This window comes from Etheostoma spectabile, chromosome 4 (assembly GCF_008692095.1).
Source record: "Etheostoma spectabile isolate EspeVRDwgs_2016 chromosome 4, UIUC_Espe_1.0, whole genome shotgun sequence".
Classification (NCBI taxonomy): Eukaryota; Metazoa; Chordata; class Actinopteri; order Perciformes; family Percidae; genus Etheostoma; species Etheostoma spectabile.
The window spans coordinates 22,279,976-22,300,694 of NC_045736.1; the positions used below are offsets into that span (position 1 = coordinate 22,279,976).

Sequence of the window (20,719 nt, forward strand, 5' to 3'; positions counted from 1 at the left end):
TACATGTTCTTTCTCAAACTCTGCACAAAATATCTGCTATGATGTAAAAGATCAGCTGTCAGGCGGTTTTTGGTGTCGTAACGAGTTGGAGACGAGGGTGCGGTTTAGAGTGTATGATGAGATCATCTTCTACCAGAGTTCTGGGGTTATGGTAACATGTTCTAGCACATGCAGGGTGTGACGCTGATCCTTGGCTAGATTGGCTCTAATAAGCTCCAGCTCTAAGGACTGGAAACAAATAGTGGATTAGGTTCATATACATTTTTTTGAGGAGACATTCTGTGTAATTTTCTTTTACAGACTTATGTTTGAGTCTAATGTGCCTTTTTGGTGTGTATAGGTACGTGTGTAAGAGGAAACAGTGTGTGTGTATGTGTTAGCTTGCACACTAATGGAAGAAGATCCCAAAGTACCGTAAAGGCTACTTGCCCACCCAAACCACCGGACACAAACACACACACACCCTGCTGAGGGACACCAAGTCCCTTTATGCATATTGTTAGTGTAGATTGAAAAAACATAAAATAACACCTAAATCTGGAGTACTTTACTACATTATATCTTTTGTTGTTCATTAAAGTTGCTGGTACCCAATAAAAAACCTTGTGTGTTGCTAATGCCTCTTTTACCCACTCACCGTAAGATACTTTACTACCAGTCTATTGTCTCTGCATGATGTCATTCATTGATTTTGCAGCTGGGCCGTGGCCACTAATCTTCCAGAGCAATGCCTTTGTAGATCGAGTCAGTAGGATTAATGTTCGAGTCTGTGAGACTGTGATGTGTTATGACTGATTGCAGCTTAATTTTCATTGTGGGTAAAATACAGATACTATTAATGCTTAGATGGTGCGGCTCATGTTTGAATGCACAGGAAGTACAGTACAATTTACTGTCAGTTTTGTACTTTTATTTTCTTCTTCATCTCTCACTCCCTTTAGTCCAGTTTGTCTGATTTTTAAGATTTTACCAACATGGTTATTGTTACTAGTCACTGTGACATGGTGGTATACCACTAATCCAAGAATCTCTCCCTAACAAGAGTTTAAATCTTGTGGTTCCTCTTCTCAGAAATGGCGTCTGGTTTTTACAAAGACTGGCATAAGTAAGGAGCAGATCTGATTAACTGGCTTTGTGTTCTCTCTGCAGGGCTGGCATTGATGATGTGGAGACGGATGTGGTGGAGATTGAGGCAAAGCTTGACAAGGTATGAACCATCCAAAGGTGTCCTTTTTATAGACTGTGCTGCTCAACTTGAGCGATATACTCCATGTCTATGTTGCTTTTAACTGGTGTTGAATTGTGTTTCTAGTAAAGATTACGCACAAACAAAGGCATTATATTGCACACTGTTAGAACACTAAAAAAGAGACATTCTGGATTTGATTCACATTGTTAAAGGAAAAACGCTGTCAGATGTTGACGTTGCATATAAACGGTATTTTCTTTAGACACTGAAATGGATCATAGAGCTCTCTGTCTGTCTGTCTCTCTGTAGCTCTCTCTGTAATTGTGTTTTCCTTTTCATTTTTTATATCTGTCTGTCTTTCTCTCATTCTGTTATCTAAATGTCAAGTCTATTTAAACCAGGAAATACTGCAGACATGGTATTATCATATTAATAGGTTCATGCCACACACACACCACACACACACACACACACACACACACACACACACACACACACACACACACACACACACACACACACACACACACACACACACACATGGTACACAAAGGCTGGTTTATATTCTGTAGTATGTAAGCATCACATAGAGCAGCCCAGTGTTGTTATCTGATCATCCGATGTCTTTGTCTGTTTAATCACAAGCAGTACAACAATAATTTATCATTAATTCTTAGTGTTTGTAAGACTAGTGCAGTGCCCGTTAAATATGTGCCTGTTTGGAATGAGCCGATTGCTTGGCCATATTGCTGCTTGTAGAATTCATCATTTGTGAGAGGAAGTGTCCCAAATGCATGGCTAGCAGTTAAAGCTTCAGTAGGTAACTTTTGTAAAAATGTATTTTTTACATATTTGTTAAAACTGTCACTATGTCCTGACAGTAGAATATGAGACAGATAATCTGTGAAAAAAATCAAGCTCCTGTGGCTCCTCTCTGTCCTCTTACTGCCACTAGCAGAAATACACCGCTCCCGGTCAGAAACAGCCAATCAGAGCAAGGAGGACTGTCTTAGCAGTGTCAATCACTCTCGTGTACGCGCCGCTCATACCCCTCCCCCGCACAGCGCGTGCCGTGTTCAAGCTCAAGATTGCCAGTGTGCTGCAGTTGTGCTAATCGCGGAGAAATAACTTTTCAGGAAAACTGACAATTTCTCGAGTGACACCTGCTCAGAAAACAAAGACTGGCAAACAGAAGAAGACCGATGACAAAAAGCGAGCTTAAGAATTAAACCGAGCCCGAAATAAAGCGAGGGTCAACATCGAAGCGGCTTTTCAGAGGTGGAGGGAGCTACGCCTCCTAGAAGGATTCAACACGGATTCAGAGCTAGCGTTAGCCACATTTCTGCTTGACATGTAAGTATCCCTGCTTGATTTATTTCATTTTTTAAGAACTACACAACTAAGATATCGATGGTTACAGTACACTTTCAGTACACTGGTGATAGCGCAAATCTCAGTTTACTCTGTAGCTTGTTGCTAAGTCTAACAGTTAGCTTGTTAGCTTGTGGCACAGCAGGAATGTTGTAGCAGGTGAAGATTAACTTTACTTGCTAACTCCTTCACCCTCCGTATAGCAATATTGTTTCGATACCTACAATTAGTAAGCCAAAATGTTTTTTTGTCAATCACAACAAATGTAGCTATGGTTAACTACTTTAATTGTGCGCTGTCCCTGTCGAAGTTTGGCAAGGCAGACTTCTACTTTTGATTATTTTTAAACATGTTTTATCTTCCCCCTCAGGATGTAATTTGTAATCAAATGTCTGACACAAATTCTTTGTGCCCCTTTCAACAGGTCAGACATGGCCCCGACACAGAGGCACGTGAAGGAATCGTCTTCAGTCCAATCAAAATGTTCAGTATTTCCTTGTGCAGGAGTACTTTTCTGAAAAGCTGATTTATTTTACCCATATGCAAAATAAAACCAAAGACATATTTCTAAGATGTTATTCCTTGGCTTATTGAGCTTCCTCACTGATTCATCATTCCTACTGAAAGTTTAGATCCAAAAGGTAATTCAGTAATGTATTGTAAAGTGCTACTTTTGTTGTCACAAATGAGCGATTACATAAAAAATCATTTTAAACCCTTTCATTGAAAATATTTACAAACTTTTAATAGAAATATTTTAAATAAGCAATTTTTTATATAAGCTATACCCTACTCAGAGTAAATCCCCTGTATTGTCCATGAGGATGTGGAAAGCATCGGTGGCCCTGCTTACTAGCCTGCGCGTTCACGGCAGGCCCCGCTGTGGGGAGGAGCTGTGGAGGGGGGCTGTAGCGCAGCAGAGAGCAAGGGGGAGGGACCTGTAAGGTGTGCTCGTTCAAATTTTTAGGCTAAGTCCACGTTTTCTCAGATCTCCCTACTGCAGCTTTAAATATGTCTTCTCCTGCTACAATACAAGGCAAAATAAATAGAGAATTTTACATATTATCTTTTTTTTATATTATTGTTTCAAGGTACCCTTGGAGGCACATGCACAGAATTTGTTTAGTATCTACAATGATATCATAATCATCCTGTTTACTTGTATTATTATATCAGATGTAACTATTCCTTGTTTTTGTTTATATGAATGTTAGTTCTTATGCTTTGGCAACACAGATTTTATTTTTTGTTTTGCCAGTAAGGCAACATGAAATTGAAATTGAAAAATAAACTAGAGAGAGAGAAAGAGAAGTATTTTGGCGATTGTAATGTTATTAGTTAGCAGTGTACTTAATAAACCCGGGGTGAGTCTGATGAAAAGTGCTACATCTGCCCCTCCTGGCCTCTTCTTCCCATCCATCCTCCCTGATACGTATCATTACAGTAGGGCCGGCCCAGCTATCGGTAGACTGTCTGAGAAAACTTCTTGGAAAAAGACGTGCTATGGACTCACCCAAATAACTCTATTTGGGAGGGGAGAACTGCCTCTCATGGTACAACCCATGCAGAGGCTGCGGTGTCAGAATGTGGATTGTGTGTAGCCTACTTTTAGAGAAGACTAACGTGACAAATTTCAAAATAAAAAAACGACCCGCCCAAAAGGGAAGCGGCCCACCGGGAATCCTCCCAATTCTCCTGATTACCCACCCCTGGCCTGCCTCTTGTGCAACATAATCAGTGGCCTTTGTAAATTGATAACGTTGTTATTTAGATGATTGCGACATTTCCTGGTCATTGCAGTCTATCTTAGGATTCTGGATAGGTCCACATTGTTACAACCCCATCTCTTCAGTTAGCGAACCAACAGGCGACACTTGGACATTTTAAACTAATGTTCCAGTCCAATGTTCCTCCACCACGCACACGCACACACAACGCGCACGCACGCACGCACGCACGCACACACACACACACACACACACACACACACACACCACACACACACACACACACACACACACACACACACACATTATTCCTGTCCCCAACAGGTCAGGACCTTCCATTGAACTTTGAGCTCCATTTGAATACCATGGAAAGATGAGCAGGATCAGTATGGGGGGGGGTTCCATCAGGGTGATTTGTTCTGTTCAGCAGGGGTCCTCACACTGCCCTGTTAAGATGCTCTGAAGCTGCCTGAGGACATTCTGGCAGCAATGAAGGCTCTTAGAACATTTATGAGATTAATGATGGCTGAATCTGCCTGCATTAATGTTGACCGTTCTGACCTATATGAAAATATGTCATTGTAAAGGTGTCCATCCCTGCTAGCTAGATTTTGCAGCGCACTAGTGTACTGGAATACAATATTTACAATGTTTTACTTCAAACCACAGCTAGCAAAACCATCACTGCCATAGACTATGTTATAATTTGCCCCAAATTTGAAATGCGTATTAAACACCTCATTGACCAGCAGGTCCTCTGCATTGCACTGCAACTGTTACAGTCAATTAACAGGGCAAGGTCTGTCATGTGCATTTTTACTCCGATTGGACGCCCGAGGTTCTTCCTGCCCATTTATCAACAAATCCTGACACATATACTGTGTCTTTAACAGCCATGCTCAGACCCTGGGGGCTCTGTACAGCACCTGATGAGATCTGATTCCCCCATATTGGCCGATTTGTTGACAGATATGTTGTCAGACAAGCCTGGGAGCAGCACCAAGGCAGGAATTATGTTGCCTTGTCTTTTGGACTACAGAGTCAGTCATGTACATGTGAACTTAAACATGTATACTGCGTGTTGCATTTGCGATTCACACTTACTCGTCTTGAGCCAACAGCTCATTTCAGCAATGTACACACACACACACACACACACACACACACACACACACACACACACACACACACACACATATATACAGTATACAAACACACAAACAAATATTCCAACTGTTCATTTTTCATTTTGTCATGCTGTTGTAAATAGTGCAGTTATTGGTCTTCACTCTCTGGCCTGTCAGCTACCCAGAAAACCACACTCACACAGCGACAACCTTGGGAACTCCTGCACCACATGAGATAATTAAGGGTTTACTGGGCTCTGTCTTCTGCATAACCCCTTACCAACGCACACATGTTCTGATCCTGGCGTACACACAGCTGCATCAGTGCAGTGGTAATGACAGTGTACCACTCTGTAACCCATAAAGTGGGAAAGTGCAGCGGTTGCCAGTTCATGTGGTGTTTAAAGTGTACATACCATTGCAGTAAACAGTCCGAACTTGGTAATATATTATTATATATTAATGTGTACAATTAGGTTTTTTGCTCTCATATGGCTGTGTCTCAAATCAAAATTTGTTTGTTACCACACTATACAGTATGTGAACTATATTTTGGACTATTCATTCTAGTGATGTTGTTCTAGGGATAGCAATGTCTGTCTGTCTGTCGGGCTAAAAAGTAGTCCAAGCTAAAATACCTGAACTGTTAAATTAATTCTTTTAAAAGTTTGAAAAGACAATCATAGTCCCCAGAGGATTCCACTGCCTTTGATATCTTCACTTTTACTCTAGCGCCAGTATCAGGTTAACATTTTACATGAAATCTTTCAACAATTTGAAAGGGATTGTCATTATATTTGGTTTATATATTAATGGTGCCCAGAGGACCAATCCTAATAACTTGGCAACTTTATCGTTTCTTCTAGCACCACCAGAAGTCAAAGTTGTATCTTCATTCTGTGAAATATCTCAACATCTACTGTACATCTATTGTACAGACATTCCTGGCTCCACATAACAAGTTCTACTAACTTTAGTGATATTCTCACTTTTCCTATAGTGTCACCATGAGACTGAAATGTCTTAACTGCTATTGGATGGTGAAATTTGGCACAGCCATTTATGTTCCCCTCAGGATGACTTTTCATCTAGCTGTGCTACCAAAAGGGTCATGTGCTGTCTGTGTGCATATTTGCAGATGAAATATACCTTAAAATAAACGTAAAGTTTGCTAAATGTTTAAATGTATTTCTTTAGCTTTGTTTGAAAGTAAAATTAACTTATGTTAGCTTTTTAGGGACAAAGAAAATGCACTGGAACACGCACACATGACATGCATTGCTTCTGTTTTTCATTTACCTCTCATAGTTGTTGTAGATTTGAGGCAAAGGTGCATCTAAAAGCGTCCTAGAGATGAGGCTTCTGGCATACTGTATTTGACAAGAGGTTTTAACACAGTGATGTCAATGTTAATGTTACAGTGATGTGCGGCAAAATGGTGATGATTGATTGCTGTATCACTATTGAGTAAACTATTAAGATTTTACTATGGAGGGAGCGAATGAGTAAAGGAGGAAGTCAATTTGTACAAAGCTGGTCTGCTGTCAAAATCATGGAAAATAATGAGATTATAAATCCACATGCTGCTGATCATATAATTAATTTTCCGTATTTAAATATGCACTTTCATCAGAATGCTTAATATATTCTACATTTTCATTTGGATACTAGACACACTAGCTTCAATAATGCCTGTGCAGGCCTGGATTCAGATATGAAAATTATTCTAAATTTGAGCATCCTCCTGGATTCTGCATGTGAAATGCTTTTGGTTTAAGACATAACTGTAACTAATACTGTCCTGGCATCACACTGTCTTAAACATGTGACTCTTTTTTAAATAGACAATACCTTTGTTGTGTACCTAAAGTGATGATTTTTATATTTTTTTTAGCTGGTAAAGCTGTGCAGTGGGATGATCGATGCTGGTAGGGTCTACGTCAGCGCCAACAAGCTCTTTGTTAACGGCATAAAGGACCTGTCCCAGCAGTGCAAGAAAGAGGAGATGATATCGGTGAGTGGAGATCGCACTGTCCTTAAAACTGACCTCAAATCTGTACATTCACTAAGGAATGTTTGATGGCCAGCATCTCAACAAATGAGCGCTCATCTGTCTAATCCATTCTTGTGATTTCCCACATGAATAATAACAGTAGAGTAGGATAAACAGTATTGTCCAGACACGGAGTCATCCAGCTGTTTTAAACATGACAAATGTGACCACATGCATAAAAGAGACGTTGATGCTGAAAGTTTACATGGTTCAAAGCGGAGACATGAAACCTGCTTTATGGTTTTCTTCTAGAAAAACATTTGGACTAGATTTCCTGTCAGTACGGGTGTCGCCCTGGTAGCTTTCAGTGAAGCAGTAGAGACAATTGTTTCACAATCAATGTTAAGTTTAAGTCCAGATCATGCTTTGTGGACAATTTGTGTGTGTGTTGTCAACATTGCAGGAATGTCTTGAAAAGTGTGGTGAAAGCCTCCAGGAGATTGTCAACTACCACATGGTAAGACGCACGCACACGCACAACACACACACACACACACACACACACACACACACACACACACACACACATACTAGTTTTAGCCACAGGCAAGGGGTCGAGGTAAAGTGTTGTTCCGACACACCCAGGTCTTCCTAGCATGGTAATGTCTTTCAGACATCCAGTCCCTCCTGGGTCCAGTGTTGCAACACACGCATGCATGCATGCTGACACGCAGGCACGAACGCACGCGCACACACACAAATTATCTGTGACCTCACTCAGTGACGGTGAATCTGTCACATAGGCCAGTCCACATGTGTGTGTCTGATTTAAACCATATGCTTGGCAGATGTGTACAGCAGCTATAAGGCACAAATATACTGTACACACTCAATTGTATGTGTGTGAAAACTCAGCTAAAAGAAAGGTGGAATCAGGGTTTGGACCATGAGGGAAGGAAGGAAAGTGAGCTGGAGAAAAGAGGGTTGTTGTCGAGAAGTAGGGGGAAAAGGAATGAACAGAAAAGATTAGAAAAAGAGGCAGTTGCAGGACACAACAATCAACAGTTGCCACAAATCCAGGTTTTTACTTTTAGACACATTTTTTATGATCTCAACTATTTTTTGGGACGTGGCATCATTTTGGTCTCATAGCAAAAACCTTCAAATTTCTGCTGAAGTTTTGAGTTAAAAGCGTCTATGTTTAGCAAGACCCACCTAAATAGGACTTCAAAACTCAACTTTAACAGAGACCCTCTCATAAAGCCATACGCTGGTTTGTATCCTTTTTCTGTTTTCTTATGACTGATTTTTAAAAGTTGTATGGCTGGTTCCTATCTTTCTGCTGGACTGTGACTGCTTCAGTCTGTTGGGCTGTGGGTGTATAATAGATGCCTATCAGATACACTTATCTTCCTTTTTCACCTCTACATTGTGCTTTGACCTTGTCAGAGACTCTTATCTTTCCTTTTCTGATTTTACAATTGCACTGCTATGTGTCTGCTACATTATCTAAAGGCTCTCACGTGCTACAATACTTTATCATACTGTCCGTCACACTCCAAGCCTTAGATCGGGGCTCGACCTAAGTTATGATAGTTGAAGGGCAGTCAAACATTGTTCTCTAGGTGAAGACCTACAAGTTACACAGTAAGTAACACGCACACCATTGAATACAATAAAAAAATGTTCCTTCCATATTCCTCACTTAACTGTTTTGTTCTTTTCCCCCTATTTTACATTCATGCCTTATCTTCATTGACTTCATTAACCCTCACTAGCATTAAACATTTCAGGCAAGGCAGCTTGCGGCTATGCTGATAGGCTACTTTCTCTGTTTTTGTTTTGTGTTGTATTTGTAAACCTGTTCACCCCCCCCATCACTTACCCTTTACCACAGGCGTCCTACTACTCCGCCTCTCTAACACCCAGGAATTACACTAATAGCTTGTCTGGCAGACCGTATGAAAGAAGGGATAGAGTGAGTGGAGGGAAAGACATTATAGCGAAAGGAAATCTGTCTTTGTTTGACCACCCACTGATGCCTATTTCAGCACCTTCTCAGCTTTAGTTAGCCACAAAAGATGCCATTCAACTAGGAAAATAAATATCCCAGTAAATCACACAATAAGCAAATGTGTATTCTTCCAAACATACATAATTGCTACCCTCAATCCTAACAGACTGAGAATTACATCACAGTGGACCTGAACATATCTGTGCAATAATAGTGCCCAATTAACTTTAGTGCAACTTTCTCTGCTGTGGTACAATTTTTCCTGAAAAATCAACACGCTGGTTGTGTCTCTGCAGTTCTCTTGCAGAATAGGTACAGGAGAGATGACTGATGGGTCTTCAACAGTAGCAGACATTTAGGATTTTAGAAGCTGAGATATTTTGGGGCCAAAGGTGCAGGGGAATTGAGTGTAGACGGGCTGTAGTGTGGGTCATACCCAGGGTACCATAATTCAGAACTGGTTTGGGTGGAACATTTGGATTAGTTTACATGTGGGTCCAAAGTAGGAATCTACCAATCCTTCATTTTGCACAGCACACTTTATACTTGTAATTCCTGCCCCATTTTAAGAGGAGTAGTAGGTGATTAATGTTCCCACAATGAGTGTAGTGTACACTTGTGAAAATTTGTGAACTGCCATCTAAAGCATGAATTCAGTACCAGCCTGTGAAGTAATCAAGCTCTGGAGGAAAGTCATATGGAGGGACACGCATACATGCATGCAGGCACGCACGCTCGCTCGCACGCACACACATACACACACAAACACACACACACTCTCCCATACTAAGCTGGCAATCCTCAATGAGTATGTAGGGATTGCAATGTAACATGTAATCCACTGTCTGTCTGTCTGTCTGTCTGTCTGTCTGTCTCTGTGTGTGTGTGTGTGTGTGTGTGTGTGTGTGTGTGTGTGTGTGTGTGTGTGTGTGTGTGTGTGTGTGAGTGCGCGCGCCAAGCGTGCAAAACACCTTCACAAGACACATTTTCTTAATAAAGATGGATGGTCTGCTCAACAGCAGCCATTCAGGGTTCAATATACAGTATATGAAGTGTAGTCACAAATACAAAAATGGAACAGAAACCCTTGTCTTGCTCACCATGCACAAGAAAAAACGGGAAACAACATAGAATGAAGCGGAGGACAGCTAAAGGACAGAAGTGTAAGATGAGATAAAAGAAGGAAGAGGAGAAGTGGAAATCCCACAGGAAAAGTATTCTGGGATCCTTTAAGGCAAAAGAATCTGTTGAGGCAGCAGCTCAGTGAGTGCACGTGTGTGTATGTCCTGGTCTCTCTCTCTCTTGCTCTTCTCTCCTCTGCCTGTGGCATAATCTGTTCCAGCAATAATGTGGAAGGGTTTGTATTGTCATCTTGTGGCAAGATATAGCAACTACAGATTTGAAGACTTAATACAGTCATCGTACCAATTTTTTAACTGCTGTGCACTGTAACTCATATTTTAATATTAAATGCTCATGTTTCACACCTCTGTTTCTTTCTCAATGCACAGATATTGTTTGACCAGGCTCAGAGGTCAATCAAGCAGCAGCTTCACACCTTCATTAAAGAGTGAGTATCTTATCACAGTTATTTAAGAAGCTTCTTTCTGCTGTTCTAAAGAAACACATGTTTGAGTTTATATATAATGAGAAAAGACTGGTGTTGTGATGAATATTGACATCTTACTGCAGAAAGTGACTGTCTCCCAAAATGACCAGTAATGACACAAATCATGCATTTTGAAATAAAAGACCCACATGCTCTTGTGATTTGGCATGGACATAAATTAAACTATTTGTCTCTACTTTACTGTGCCTCCTTCAGGGATGTTCGTAAATTCAAGGACACCAAGAAGCAGTTTGACCGTGTGCGAGAGGATATGGAGCTGGCCCAGGTGAAGAACGCCCAGGCTCCCAGGAACAAGGTGCACGAGGCTGAAGAGGCCACACAGGCCCTCATCCTCAGCCGCAAAGCCTTCAGGCACCTGGCACTAGACTACGTACTACAGGTGAAAAAAACACACGTCCACACACCACAGATTTTATTACCAGTGCTGTCCTTAAGGTGGCGCTGACACTCAACAACTGCTGAGCCCGACACAAAATTCACAAAATTCTCAAACATTCCTGAATGCAGAAAAGGAAACACTTGGTGGCTTTAAGTGATTACATCATATATAATCTCAAACAGGCAGCCTGAAATCTGCATTTTGCTTTTCCTCTTTGTTTCAGATTAATGTTCTTCAAGCCAAGAAGAAGTTTGAAATCCTGGATGCAGTTAGTATCCCAGATATATATCCTCTAATGTCCGATTCACATCTTAACATTATTGTATTGTTTTTTATACGTATGCATGTCACGTATGTGTATCTGTGGTGTGAAAAGGATTAGTAACACGGTTGATGTAGAGCCATCATTGTCTCTGCGTGTCTTCTGCAGATGCTGTCCTTCATGCGTGCCCAGTACACTCTGTTCCAACAAGGCTTTAACATCTTGGACGAGATTGACCCCTATATGAAAAAACTGGCAGCACAGGTAAGATGAGGGGAAATACATGGTAATATGTGTGCATTGTTCCTCTGCTTTTGTTACTGTATTTGCTCAGCAGCCCCTTATAAACAACAGCTCTTTTGCCGAATAATAGACACACTGCAATAATCAGTGCAGTCTGGTTTTCATTGACATATCATTTAAGTGTGTGTGGTGGTTGATTTTTAAGATGTTTTTTAATTTAATGCATTAAAATGTCTTACAGCAAAAACTATGACTTCATGTCGAAGTTATATTCTAGATTTAGGTTTATAGAAGTTTGTTTAGTCATAGAAAAAAACTCTATCGAGCCAAACAATGTGTCCTTGAAATACATATTTTTTATCAATATCAGTTTTGTAAAATGTGTTTTCTCTGTTACATAAGATCAAGTGTTAAGCCTCGTATTGCCGCTGAGGGGTCACATGATGTCTTCATCCTACGGACTTTCCCTATATCTCTGGTCATTTAAGGAAATTTAGTCCTTGTACATACAAAAAATGAAATAGATATACATTTATTATTTGTTAATTACAATAAAATGGTTATAAGATGACTATCTTAACACACACAAGGATATGTAAAGGTTACAGCATGTACAAAGGTGTGTGCATAGTTTTCTGTCTGTGTGTCTATTGTGTTTCTTTTATTCCACTCACACTTTAGTGTACCTGTTTAATTAACTCTGCTGCCGTATGCTCTGTGCAGCTGGATCAGCTGGTCATTGACTCGGCCATGGAGAAAAGGGAACTGGAGCACAAACACGCCCTAATCCAGCAAAGAGTGAGACAACAACACAACTCTTCTCGCACTTTTGCAATTTTTATGAATACATTACAAAAATGAACAAAGGATCTCATCTATTTGCATATTCAGTATTTTAAATTAGATAAGTTTTTTAATTTTTGCTGAACTAGATTTTTAGCTTTTTCATTCTCACTTAGCGTAACATTTTCCATTGTCAGTGGATAAAGCTCAATAAAAGAATGGGGTTTCAAAACATATTTATCTCTGTCTAGAATCTAAAATAGGTCTTGTGATAACAGAAACTTATCTTATGTTAACATCAAATGCCTTGAATGTTTAAAAAAAGCCTTTCTGTGGAAGCGTTGAATTATTTTTACAGCATCAGTTTTGTGACTTGTTTTCTTTCCTTTCCTTTTTGTTTTTATTAACAGAGGCGCCAAAAGCCTTTCAAAGATAATGAGAATAAGTGTTGTATGTAGTTTTTTCTTCAGGCTCAAAAGAAGAGTTTAATGTAGGAAAGCAGTTTCCCCAATGACAAGCTTGATATTTTTTATTTTATGGGTCACTCAGCTGAATAAAAACAACTCTTTTAAACCCTTGCCCTACAGTCACACTCATGCACAGATGCACAAAAATCGTCCATCTGTTACCTGAAGAGATGCCAAAAACATGGCCCAAGTTGGCTCTTCCCTCTGATTGGTTTAGTTGCCAAGTGGAGGCATCCTGCCAGACACAGCACACAGCTCTGTGCCGACCTAATGGCCTTTCAGCAACACTTCAATTTTAATTTGAAAACCTAGCACTGAGTGATGCCATTGACTTTATTTTCATCATTTATTATTTATTCTGTACTTAAACAACAAGGTGAACATGCTTCATGTCTATGGTGCTTTGGCTAAAAAGTCAAGGATTTTTTAATGAGATAAAAAAAAAAACAATTATTCTCTGGAGGCCTTGTGAGTTTCAGGAGCCCTCTGAACTAGCAAGCTAATTACTACATATGTAAAAAAAAAACTAAAAAAAAACAGTGGCCTTTTGTACACTGATTTGGACCTGATCACTCATAATAACATCATAACATCATCATGAGTAAAATTCAATTAGTGGTGATCTTGTATTAACATTTCTTTTTTTCTCTCTCTACCCATGTTCTTCCTCCAGACTCTGATGCAGGTGAGTTTATATTTTTGCACTTCTATAGCCTTAACTTCCACAACCTACACATTACATGCCATGTACTGCAGTGCCAAACATGACATGATGGCAATCCTGTCAAGTTTTAGAGGTTTTAAGCGCGCGTGTGCGTGTCTGCGTGTGTGTTCGATAGTTGTTTAGCAATGTAGAACAGATTGAGTGACTAATGAATGGAGTTTTATGGCCATGCTGTGCTGGCTGCTGTTGCAGAATCAATATGCTGTGTGGTTTGTGTGGTGTGTGGTGTGTGTGTTGTGTGTGTGTGTGTGTGTGGTGTGGTGTGTTGTGTGTGTGGTGTGTGTGTGGTGTGTGTGTGTGGTGTGTGTGTTTGTTGTGTGTGTGTTTGTGGAGTGATGTCTTCATCTTTCAGTGGAATGTGTGTGCAGGAGGGGTGTTATTGTCAGAGGTGCCTGGAAGCATTGCAAACAAACATTGTCCTGTAATGCTGCTCGGGGCTGTAGTGGGTCTGCATGCTTCCACGGAACTACTTTTGTGTCCGCGGGTCTTCTTTTTCAGGCTTGTGTGGGCGAGCCAGCATCAACTTGTTTATGCACGGTGGTCAGAAGCTTGTGTGTTTCATTACTTGTTATGATTTTGTGTCTATCAAGACTCGCCTCTTCACAAAGACCTTCCGTCCCCCTGACATGTGATACTTTTCAACACCCTGCCTGTAATACTCATCTAAGGAACTTTTATTGTATGAACCCTTCAAGCGTATTTTTGTGTCTCATTTGATGTTGTCTTTGTTCTCTTGTTCTCTCAGCTTCTCCTTCATTTTCCTGTTTTTCTTGTCCCTTATATGCATGGAGGCAAACAAACACTCCTTTGATTCTCATAAATGCACACACACACACACACACACACACACACACCACCACACACACACACACACACACACAGACACACACACAGACACACACACACATGCAGCTTCTTACCCTCCCTCTCTTTGAAGAAAACCGCTCTCCCAAATATCCTCATGCTATTTTGTGCTGTTCCAATTTGTTTCATCAAGATTGAACCCTGAGGGTTTGTCAGCAAGCCGGTTAAGAAGATATCATTGTCGAAGTAGAAGCTTAGTTTCCTATAGTATGATGTTTTTTTGTGTGTGTTTAGCAATATTGCTCAGTATGCCTGTAGTATAGCTTGTACGCAGCACATCAGGTATTGCTTATTGGTATGAGTAAGGGTGGTCATTTAAGCTTTGTGAAGTGATTTTTTTACTGGACCATTTCATATTTCTGTGCACTTCTTCTTTCTTTTAAGATTATTTTTGGGTAATTGTTTTAGGCCTTTTTTAGACAAGACAGCTTAGATAATAAATGGGGAGAGAGGGGGAATGACATGCAGCAAAGGACAGAAAGTAAAGTTAAACCCGCCGTTGCTGCGGCTAGGACTGAGCCTTTGTAAATGGGACGCACGCTCAACCAGCTGAACTATCCAAGCGCCCCAGCTCTCATTGTACTATTTACACATGTTGAAATATTTCAAACTAACTACAATGCCCCCAGATTTTCTATTATCTTGAGGTTGTCATCTTCTCATAGTCCTTGTTTCAGTCAGTATAAAAAATACAAATATTAATTTAATCTAATGAAATAGGCCTACTGAGCTCAGCTGGCTCTGTTCTCTGATGTTGTTCATGATGCCTGCCTCAACCCACTTGCTCGTCCGTCCACTGCCAACTCCAGCCTAAGTCAACAGATGGCATTACAACACACAATAGCTGTTTGAATGGAAAAGAAAAAAAGACATAAAAAAAGGAGATCCGTTTAAGATCCATGAAATAAAACTAAAGAAGAGACACAGTCTCTGCAGTCATTTCTTATAGAATAAATATCCTTGATGTAAAGAATTAACTTTGTTATCCCTGTTCAGTTTAATATTTGTGATTTTCCATAATGGCATGAGCATTTTCACAAACATTTTCCAATGAGTCATCAGCTTGGGGATCATGGGAAGCCAGACGCACAGATCTTTGTTGGTCGATTATCAAAGCCAATTAGTCATAATGCACTCGAAAATCCAACTTTCTTCTGTCTCCTACAACCACTTTGTAATTGAATCTGTGAGAAAAAAAAATCACAAATAAAAATCCTATAGATAGAAAAAGAAGATAAAAGGCAAGCAGCGGGGGGAAAAAGTTCCCATGATCCATTTCTGATTTTCTACCTTTCTCTTTTTTATTTTTAAACTGCCTGTGTCGACTCGAATGAAAATGTCCTTGCCTGTGTCGACTCGAATGAAAATGTGCGTGTGCATAAAGCAAAGCAAATGAGACAGCAGATTTTGTGAATTATAAATAGTACACATCCTTTATTAATAGATCATTAAGTTATTGCGGTAGTCATACTCAGAAGAGAATAAGATGGCTTCATCATGAATGTACTGTAGACTAAACTCAAGTCATTTTTCAGTGGGAAGAAGACGGATAACAGAGAAATGTAGAAGTAAACCTACATGATATGTAAACACTTTGTCGACAATAAAATGTAAATCCACTGTGACGTTAAAGATGATATCATGAAATTCTTGCGAACAGGAAGCTGGCACAACAATCTTGTCAGCAGTGAGAACTGACTTTATTATCCCATCTCTGTTCTTTCACATTCTTTTGCATTTCTTCCTCTCATTTTTATGTTGCTCTTAACCTCGCCTTTACTTTCACAGTTCTTGGTAAGTCTGCAATTGTCTCGACTACCACCTCCCCTTCTTTATATTGCCCATGCTCCCTCTATCTTTTCTCTCAATTCTTTCACAGCATGTATTTTATGTGTGCAGGACTTCATTGTGGCTCCCAGGGGGATTGTCGCCTCAGCTCTCTCCTCCTCCATTGTTACAGCATTTGGCTGTACAACTTTTTAAGTCAGAAATGGACAAAAACATAGAAAAAATATGCAAGTGCTATAAGAAAACTGTAGTAAGTGAAAGAGGAAACATTCTATAATACAAATGTGTGTATTACAATGTAGACTACATTTCATCACTTTGTGTTATTGCCAATGGTTAAACTATAACCTTAATCTGTTTGTTCACAGTAACTGTGTTATAGTGTAGCCTACATGTGCACTGTTTATAGCCTATACAGTATTACATCGCGGCTTTATATACATTTGTGTTTAAACATGGCAGCTGCATAGTGGTCCAAACATACCATCACAACGCCGATAAATAGATTGAAGCTGGGAGCCTTTGTTGCATGCTGTCTTCCGCCGTCTCTCCCAACATTTCCTGTCTGTCTCTGATGTCAAATTATAGAATAAAGTCCAAAATTCTAAATAAATAAGTTAAAGCATAGCAACTAGTCCCAAACTTCCTTAAACCTCGTATAAAGTATGACCTAGGGGTGAACAGAAAAATATAAGCGTCTATAAAATGTATGCAATTCAATGCTGCACATTACTCGTATCATATTTATGAGGCTGTATTGTGCCAGTGTTTTGTTAGATTGTATTACTGAACAGGTGTGTCTGTTGTCGACCCTGTGGACAACATACAACACCACCTAAAAATACAATATAGCCTAATTGAATTAACATTTCTGACACAGGTATTTCAACATATTTATGAATGATCAAGTCTGCAGTAGGCTTGGTTTAAATAAAGGCCGTTTTGCGGCCTCCTGTTCCTTTGGACGCTTGTGTGCTACAATCCTCCATGGTCCTGGTTGATTTAAGGTGGGAAGAGGGGGGTCTGGGCTGGTGTTTGGGGAGCAATAATGTCAGCTTGATTAAGCAGGAATAGTGTTAAGAGCCGCAGACAGATGGAAAGCTGACTCCTCCAAAACTGCCGGCCGGGAGCCTTAAATCGCGGCCTGGGGCGGAGAGGAGTTACGGTACGGCCACTCACGCGGGCCCCCGCTGATAAAATGAAATGTTTGATCTTCGGCAGCCGTAACCGGGTCATCGGGGCACGCGGACAGCTGTATGATAATGAGCGCTCGCGCCAGATTCACGCGGTCTGGGCATTCGGCAGGTGGCGTTGAGTGAAGAAACGACACGAGCGCGCTGCTGTTGGCTGACAGTCTCTCATCTGGGCTCGTGTGGGATGCGCATGTGTTTCTTTCGCTTCGTTCGCTGCTCCCAATTAATAACCTGTGGAATCTTTTTGAGATGCTCTTTTCTCTCTGACAAGCATCCTTGCATAATTAATTATTTATTAGTATTTTTTTTATTATTTTATTATTGAATTTGAGATGCTGTTGGATGTCAGTGTGATTAAGATATTTGGCAGGCTGGACTATAGACTGGTGAGGAACGTCATTTCGTTATTAGCCTACGTTTCGTTTTTGTCTTATAGTTTTCTTCAGTCAGTTTTCATTAGTATTTCTGTTATCATTGTTTGCTTTTAACCAGTCTCTAGGTGTGTGTGTGTGTGTGTGTGCGTGTGTGTGTGTGTGTGTGTGTGTGTGTGTGTGTGTGTGTGTGTGTGTGTGTGTGTTTCTTTCTGCGGCTGAATGCCATGACAAATTGCTGTCACATACTATCATGTTTTTGCTTCACATGGCCTGAATGCTTTCACGCAAACCTGGTAAAATTAGACAGGCAATGCTTAAAGTACATTTAGGAGTTATGTTCTGGTTATACAGGCTACCAATGTCACATTCATCTACACAAAGCAGCCAAGATGATCCTTTGACATTTCTAGCAATATAAAATGAAAAAAAGCTATTTGTGATTGTTGTGTCATCTGGAATGATCAATGAAAACACCCCAATACTTTTGACAAAGTCAAAAGTGCATAGAAAGTGCATGACGATACCAGTGTGCATACTCTATAGAGTCAGTCAGGTTTAAAAAAAAAAAAAAAAGAATACACAGAATTAATAAATGCCCTTTTCAAGAGAAGCAATATAGCAAAGTGACAGAGCATGGTCGTGTGTGTGGTTGTGTTGTGTTGTGTGGTCATCTGCCATATGCCCTATATATTACTTTGCACCCAAACCAGAGGCCTCCTTAACAATAGTGAAACCTAACCTCAGACTAGGCTTTCATTTAAATCTGTGTCCTTGTGTTTTTCACCTCGCTAAGCAGGTGGCATCTGGCTTTAAATGTCTTTCTTGGGTAATCTAACTCTGTGTGGATAAAACAGATTAGAAATTAGAGAATCCCCTAGCTGACAGGTAGAGAGGTGCAGATTTGTCATATTATTTACATTAAAGGTAAACTAGTAAACAGATGGTGGAGAGAAGATAGACATTTATTTTTGTGGAGGAACACAGGCACTTTTCAGAAAAAAAAGGTAGACATAAAAGAGGAATTGTTCCGCTATGTGTCAACACAGCTACTGTATGTGGTGCTGATAAGACGCTATCTCTGTTTTTCCTTGTTATGATTAGGTGGACTTTTACACTGGATTTTGCACTCCATTGATTACATTGGAATCACTTTAGGAAAAGAAACTCTTTGAGGCCAGTATAGACAGGAGGAATGTTTACAGCCACCACTAACTCTTTAATGTGTCTTATGTGCATATGAGCACGCTAGTCATGTTTTAAGACAGACTTGAACAATAAGGTAAGCCACCATTAAACTGGCTATAGTTTATAGATTGGAAAGGGTCTACGCCTGTTGTTTTTAAAGACACTTGTGTTGTTGTTTTTTCAGAGCGAGAACAACTAAATAAAAAAAACATGTTTTTTGCAGTACGCCGGTTTTTGACAGTTCATTGGCATGCTGTTAAAATTAAGTCATGCATTGATCTTGTGCACCCATGTGTTCTTCCTACAGGACTTTTCTTATGATGACCCCAAGTTGGAATTCAATGTTGATGCTGCCAATGGTGTGGTCATGGAGGGCTATCTTTTCAAGAGGGCCAGCAACGCCTTCAAGACCTGGAACAGGTACAAGAGAAGAGAAGAGGGAGAGCATAACAGAGAGGGAGTCAACACACAATTCAAAAGACGATTTAATTAAAGTTAATGAAATAACCAGTACACATAGGAAAAAAATAAAATAACATAACACTAAAAATAAATCTTTTGTAAGGAATAGGCCTGGTTAATCTTTTTCCCTCAAAGAAACTGTAACTCATACTCACTTATACTTTCTCCCTTACTCCAGGCGGTGGTTTTCAATACAAAACAGCCAGCTGGTCTACCAAAAGAAACTCAAGGTACAGTTTGATTTTTGTAAATTTTAATTAAACCTTTTTGAAAGGTCAATAGGGTAGAGTTGTTGTTGTGACACTCCTCTCTGCCGATGACAGGACTCTTTGACAGTGGTGGTGGAAGACCTGAGGCTGTGCTCTGTCAAATTGTGCGAAGATAATGAGAGGAGGTTCTGCTTCGAAGTGGTTTCACCTACTAAGTGAGTTGTTTGTGTGTGTCTCTCTCTCTCTCTGTCACTGTGTTTGTGTTTTTTGTATCGACAGGATAAAGTTTCACCCAAACTAAACCTCTCTAAAAAAAACTTGTTATCTTTTCAGATTTTCAATGTTACATTATTGACTGTATCATTTGGAATTTACTAATCAGCCAAGTTGGCAAGACAAGCAGCATTAGACAGTTTTGGGCAGGTTTTATGTAACTGGCCTCTACAAACCTTTAGGAGCTGCATGCTGCAGGCTGAGTCTGAGAAGCTGCGGCAGGCTTGGATCCAGACAGTCCAGGCAAGCATCGCCTCGGCTTACAAAGACATCGCCGACAATTACTACATTGAGGTACAAAAACCCATAAAAATACACATACAGCAACAGTGACATAATAGGACACAAATGCTTTTTTTTATACAAATTGTCTGGCAGAAATATCCAGAAGCTTCAATACATTCAGAATAGCGCTGCCAGAGTCCTAATGAGAGTCCGAAAATATGATCACATAACTCCCAT

The 20,719-nt window shown here is 40.1% G+C and overlaps 1 protein-coding gene across 1 annotated transcript in view; it reads left to right on the forward strand.

The window, feature by feature from the left end:
- acap3b (ArfGAP with coiled-coil, ankyrin repeat and PH domains 3b) overlaps nt 1-20,719 on the forward strand; it is a 60,862-nt gene that overhangs the window by 27,451 nt on the left and 12,692 nt on the right. Inside the window, exons 2-14 of the mRNA XM_032513079.1 lie at nt 1,150-1,207; nt 7,309-7,428; nt 7,871-7,924; nt 10,933-10,991; nt 11,247-11,430; nt 11,654-11,698; nt 11,861-11,956; nt 12,659-12,733; nt 13,859-13,870; nt 19,621-19,733; nt 19,954-20,005; nt 20,099-20,199; nt 20,440-20,551. Coding sequence (XP_032368970.1) covers nt 1,150-1,207; nt 7,309-7,428; nt 7,871-7,924; nt 10,933-10,991; nt 11,247-11,430; nt 11,654-11,698; nt 11,861-11,956; nt 12,659-12,733; nt 13,859-13,870; nt 19,621-19,733; nt 19,954-20,005; nt 20,099-20,199; nt 20,440-20,551 — 1,081 coding nt within the window. The remainder of the gene's footprint in view (nt 1-1,149; nt 1,208-7,308; nt 7,429-7,870; nt 7,925-10,932; nt 10,992-11,246; nt 11,431-11,653; nt 11,699-11,860; nt 11,957-12,658; nt 12,734-13,858; nt 13,871-19,620; nt 19,734-19,953; nt 20,006-20,098; nt 20,200-20,439; nt 20,552-20,719) is intronic.